The 6,237-nt window shown below is 47.6% G+C and overlaps 1 protein-coding gene across 1 annotated transcript in view; it reads right to left on the bottom strand.

The window, feature by feature from the left end:
* Positions 1-640: 640 nt before the first annotated feature.
* LOC139745757 (uncharacterized) overlaps positions 641-6,237 on the bottom strand; it is a 13,687-nt gene continuing 8,090 nt past the window's right edge. The window contains exons 2-3 of the mRNA XM_071656283.1: positions 4,829-4,949; positions 641-3,725 (exon numbers count right to left, since the gene is read on the bottom strand). Coding sequence (XP_071512384.1) covers positions 2,838-3,725; positions 4,829-4,912 — 972 coding nt within the window. The 5' untranslated portion in view covers positions 4,913-4,949 and the 3' untranslated portion in view covers positions 641-2,837. The remainder of the gene's footprint in view (positions 3,726-4,828; positions 4,950-6,237) is intronic.

The following is a 6,237-nucleotide window of genomic DNA, read 5'->3' as shown; positions in this document are numbered from 1 at the left end:
CACAAGCAGCTTCGAAAATGGCCCGATGGTCTATTGTTTTGTGTATGCGCTTCAAAAGACCTACAATCAAATCAGTTAAGAGTTATTATTAGGAGTATATGACACCGGTTATGACCTATAATGACATCCTCATTCTACTACAGATGCAAAACAAAAAAACAAAACAAAAAACAAAATTCGCATAGGATGTATGCAGGCGAGAGTGTTTCACCACGAAGCCCCATTTGTGTTCCACTCCCAAGCTCGGGTTACGAGCGACCTTGGCGCCGCTTCGGGACAAAAAGGAGATATGTAACAGTAACGCGAGAAGAACGCCTAAATCTATTCATTTCCATGACGGCGTATATACTATGCAAGACCGTACGCTCTAAGCGCGAAGGGGTTAATGAAACATGATAATTTCCCAAGTGCACTTTCGTGTCATAATCACATCATCAGGGGAGATAAATGAAACACTACCAGTTCCCAAGTGCACTTTCGTGTCATAATCACATCATCAGGGGAGATAAATGAAACACGATAAGTTCCCAAGTGCACTTTCGTGTAATAATCACATCATAGAAGATAAATGAAACACGGTAAGTTCCCAAGCGCACTTTCGTGTTATAATCATATCAAGGGAGATAAATGAAACACGGTAAATTCCCAAGTTCACTTTCGTGTAATAATCACATTAGTGAAGATAAATGAAAGACGGTAAGTTCCCAAGTGCACTTTCGTGTAATAATCACATCATCAGGGGAGAGACAAGAGAGAAATATAACAGTCAGTTGATATACATCGAAGAGACGTAGCTCAGGACGCCATTTTGGTATACAATCACATTACAGGCGTAACCAGAAGCGTCTCCCATCTTGACCTAGTGCTTGTTACGGGTGACGGTCCCCCCCTCCCCCCCAGGCTGTTTGGGACACTGGGTCTCGTGTATACCGAAGGCCATGTGTCCCCTGAGGCAAGGGGGGCCCGAAGGGGTGGGTAGGTGGGGACTGAAAGGAAGGAGGGGGGGCCTGTGTGTGTGTGTGTGTGTGTGTGTGTGTGTGTCAACGAGTAGGGTGCCTCGTTACGTAGCTACGGTGCAGAGGCTGTAATGGCGCGGACAGAGAGAGAGAGAGAGAGAGAGAGAGAGAGAGAGAGAGAGAGAGAGAGAGAGAGAGAGAATTGCCTCCAGCGAGTACCAGATTCTACCACAGTGGCCAAAAAAGGGTAGGAAGGGGGGGGGGGGGGGCCCAGCGCGTAGCGGTCGCCGCCAATTCGGCTCGTTGGAGAGCGAACACTTTCACTTTCAGACGCCCCACACACACACCCATACACACACACACCCATACACACACACACCCACCCACACACCTCAACAACAAAAGCAGACGACCCTCAGTTGATCTGGGGTCGACATTAAACCCCCTTTTTCACGTTTTCTCTCACACACGTTTGGGTAAACATTCCCTCACATATGGTGGTTGATACACCCTTTGTACCATGGGCCATTTACCTATAAGACAGTCACCTCACCCCCCCCTTCCCTCTCTCTTTTACTTTTCTCTCTTACAAGCAGACAGAAGCCAGATACAAACATATAAAAGAGATAAACCCTCGCAGGACACCGACTTTTTATAAATCGGTAATTAATCACAAATACAGAAAGGGGAGTGCGAGTTTGTTTTCGCGAGGGGTTCGCCATCCTAAACTATTAATTCTTCTCTAAACACAAGTTCTGGCTATGTGGCATCTAATATACATATATATGCTACGACTCTCGCCTATCAACATGTCATTCGAACTGGTATTGTAATTCTTAACTCTCTATATACCGTTGCTTTAATCTAAACCTCTTCTTCCCGTTGTTAAAATTCCCATTCTTCCATTCTCTGCGTTCTGATTGGCTGGCGGGAGGACCTACTAAAGGTGGAACTGACCAATCACATCCCCTACAGTTTTGGCGCTGGACCGGTGGATGAAAGAGAAGGCGTCTCAATGCCAAACATCCAAGATCGTATTTCTCCTTCCCCATATAAATGTCTGAGCAACAGATGATTATATATATACAGAAAAAAAAAAAAACCCGGATCGGTGGATATTCAATATCTTCTCATTACAAAACGGGGTTCTGGCGTAGCTCCATGTGCAAGATCCACAAAAATGCGATGTTTTCTCCTTTTTTTTTTTTGAGGGGGCGGGGCGAGCGGGTCTTAAACCCAGGGAGAACACGAGTGCATTTTCACGAAGTCGCTTACGACAGAACACAGCCATCTACCTTGTGGCTGTTCCCAAGACACCTTTTTTTTTTTTCCCTTTTACACGAACGTGACTTGGAAAATGTATATCCGACTTGTCTGATGGACTAGGGTGAGGGAAGGCCTTGCAGTGAGGAGCGATTCAGCCTAAAATGACTGATCAGTGTAGGGTGAAAGTCTGTCACGGGGGTTCCTAAAGGAAGGCGTTTGGGTCCGCTTATCTTCTATATGCATTAAGGGACGAGCTGGCTTATCAATACTTCCTCTTTTCACTCTACATAAAAGAAATTTGAGTCAGGTTCGTACATCTAAATCAGTCCAGAGAGCAATCTTACTTTATATATATAAACTGACCAAGACGTCCGAATCGGAGAATACTTCCACAATGCATTCATCCGAGTCTGGCAAACACACACACACACACAACACCTTCCCAACACCCGGCAAAGCAACGCCTTCACTACAGTTAACCGGAGAAACCCAAAGCTCTTGCAGCCCAGCAGGACACGACGACATGTGTGGTTCAGAGGCAACACCTTCCCAACTTACCTCCCACGCCCCCAGCAGAGACGAACCCACAGCAAATCACGTACCAAGTGGTCTGAGCTATACAGAACCCCTTTTACCATTCAGGACCTTAATTTTATCCTTGACGTCTTCACGGGAGAGTAACCTGTCCCCTTTCCTGATGTAGATATGGTCGAGGTGTGAGGCCAGGAGAACGTAACCTTGAGTCTCCATAAACGTGTGATCAAACGACTTCTGCTCGTCCTCTGCAACGATGACTCTCGCTGAGAAGTTCGAGTTCAAGAGGGACTCAAGGACGAGGGCCTCTGTCCCTTGGATATCCAGCGATAGGAGGTCCACAGTGGTGAGGTTGAGCGCCAGGATGTAGGAGAGCAGCGGGAAGCACTGGACGACACTGTAGGACTCCTCCGTCTTCGCCTGCACGTCTGGTTTGGCTGTGAAATCCTCCCGCAGTTCGTGGCTGTTGCCGCGGTAGGCCCACCAGTACATGACATCGTCCAAGTCCTTCTCTATGACCCGTCGGGATACCATGATCGTCTCGGTGGGGTGGGGTGTCGAGGAGAGGCAGGTGTTGGAGATCCAAGCCTTGCGGCGTTTGAAACTGAGGGCTCTGTAGCTGGCAGCATCCGCCTCAACGAGGAGGCCAGTCCAGCCCAGGTTCCTCTCAAGCCAGAGTGTGTTGGAGAGATACACTCCGTCCAGGGCTCCAGCCTCGATGAAGACCCCACCCCTCTGGTCCTGGAAGAGGTCCTTCAGATAACCATAGATCCAGGGCCAAGTGAAGTCGTCCCTTCCGACGTTATCCCGAATTCTGGTCGAGAAGTTGTAAGGCAATGACGAAGGGGGTTCCAGGAAGTCGTCCCTCAAAATCTTCAACACCCGCGGGTCGTCGGCAGACAGTGGACCTGCCAGGCGACATCGGATGTCCCTTTCGCTCGCAGCGGCTACCCACTCACCTGGAGGAACCTGCAGGTACATAAGGGGAAAGAAGTAGGGGACAAGGTGGAGGGATCATAGCCTTAGTGACTACAACGATCAAAAATGGCCTCAACAAATGCGACAGAACGTCTCCTAGAAAAAATTTCTGACATTCTGGAGGCGTTAACTTTGCCAGCGGGTTTTTTTTTTTTTTAGAGAACCAGCAACAACCCGACATTTAAGTGTCTGGTTATAACCAACCATAACAGGTGTTTCTACCCCTTCTAACCATCACTTATAATAAACTGACTTTAACTGATGAGATCAATACAGAATATCCCACTCTCTCTCTCCCCCCCCCCCCAAAAAAAAATGGGTAATGCATACGACTTTTTCGCCTGAATTTTAATAAAAAGAAAATAATTTCTAATTTGTCACCATAAATTATACATCAAACAGCCTAAATTACTCTGTGTGGGAGACATGAAGGAACCAAATACTGACACAGTAGCAAACATGTGCTGGATCTGTGTATGTATCTGTGTGTTTGTGTGAGCGTATATACTTATGTAAATTGCACTGTATGAGGAGGGAGTTCTACACTCGTGGGGCGCCCCATCTCTTGTACTGTACGGGGAGGGAGTTCTACACTCGTGGGGGCCCCCACCTCTTGTACTGTACGGGGAGGGAGTTCTACACTCGTGGGGGCCCCATCTCTTGTACTGCACGGGGAGGGAGTTCTACACTCGTGGGACCCCATCTCTTGTACTGTACGGGGAGGGTGTTCTACACTCGTGGGGCGCCCCATCTCTTGTACTGTACGGGGAGGGTGTTCTACACTCGTGGGGCGCCCCATCTCTTGTACTGTACGGGGAGGGTGTTCTACACTCGTGGGGCGCCCCATCTCTTGTCCTGTACGGGGAGGGAGTTCTACACTCGTGGGGCGCCCCATCTCTTGTACTGTACGGGGAGGGTGTTCTACACTCGTGGGGCGCCCCATCTCTTGTACTGTACGGGGAGGGTGTTCTACACTCGTGGGGTGCCCCATCTCTTGTACTGTACGGGGAGGGAGTTCTACACTCGTGGGGCCCTACATGTGTACCTTACATCGTTACGTAACTACGAACGCCATCACTAACCACGAACCTCACCTGTACTACGAACACGAACATCAGTACGAACGTCAGTGTTGCCAAGACCATCAGAAGCAGGAAGACCTTTCCTATGTACTGCATTATTGGTCGCACAGCTGCCCACTGGCAACGCTGATACCTTCATCAGATATACACACAGACATTAGACAACTGACATATGCATATGTACACACTGGTTTCTAACACAAAGTTCTCTAGCTACGTGTCCCCGGTTTCTGTACACAGTGGAGATCCAGTTGCCACACTTTCCTCAAACACTTGAAGTCCAGCAGATACACTGAGGTATGCGTATACAGATTATGCGACACGACATGTGGGTATAACAGCTGTGGATAACATCAGTATATGCAGAATATACCGAGTATATCCCTCTCCAGACGATGGATCAAAGTGTTAAAGAGGAGTATAATCGAGTACATCCCTCTCCAGACGATAGATCAAAGCGTAAAGAGGAGTATATCGAGTATATCCCTCTCCAGACGATAGATCAAAGCGTAAAGAGGAGTATATCGAGTATATCCCTCTCCAGACGATAGATCAAAGCGTAAAGAGGAGTATAATCGAGTATATCCCTCTCCAGACGATAGATCAAAGCGTAAAGAGGAGTATAATCGAGTATATCCCTCTCCAGACGATAGATCAAAGCGTAAAGGGGAGTATACGGAGTACAAACGAGTATATTCCTCTCCAGACGATATATCAAAGCGTAAAGAGGAGTATAATCGAGTATATCCCTCTCCAGACGATATATCAAAGCGTAAAGAGGAGTATAATCGAGTATATCCCTCTCCAGACGATAGATCAAAGCGTAGAGAGGAGTATACGGAGTATAATCGAGTATATCCCTCTTCAGACGATAGATCAAAGCGTAAAGAGGAGTATAATCGAGTATATCCCTCTCCAGACGATAGATCAAAGTGTAGAGAGGAGTATACGGAGTATAATCGAGTATATCCCTCTCCAGACGATAGATCAAAGCGTAGAGAGGAGTATACGGAGTATAATCGAGTATATCCCTCTCCAGACGATGGATTAAAAGTGTGAAGAGGAAAACGTCCACCAAATAAAATAAAATATTCACCATGACCTTCCTGGATGGAGAGAGATATTCACTGCTGCTTTCCTCTTCCATGAACACAAAGAAAGTGAGTTCCAGGGCTCAGACGGTCATCGACCTGGAAACCCCCTGGAAGGCCTGGAAAACCCCCCCCTAACCCCTACCACAACCCCACCACACCAACCCCACCACCAACGAAGAGAGATACCTTAAGGCAGCGATGGACTTGTTATTGCAACGCGATTGTCGACTCAATGCTCATTGAGAGAGAGAGAGAGAGAGAGAGAGAGAGAGAGAGAGAGAGAGAGAGAGAGAGAGAGAGAGAGAGAATGCTTTAAAGAAGCCGATG

The sequence above is a fragment of the Panulirus ornatus genome, chromosome 62, assembly GCF_036320965.1.
Source record: "Panulirus ornatus isolate Po-2019 chromosome 62, ASM3632096v1, whole genome shotgun sequence".
NCBI classification, from domain to species: domain Eukaryota; kingdom Metazoa; phylum Arthropoda; class Malacostraca; order Decapoda; family Palinuridae; genus Panulirus; species Panulirus ornatus.
This window is presented reverse-complemented; position numbering and strand designations above follow the sequence as displayed.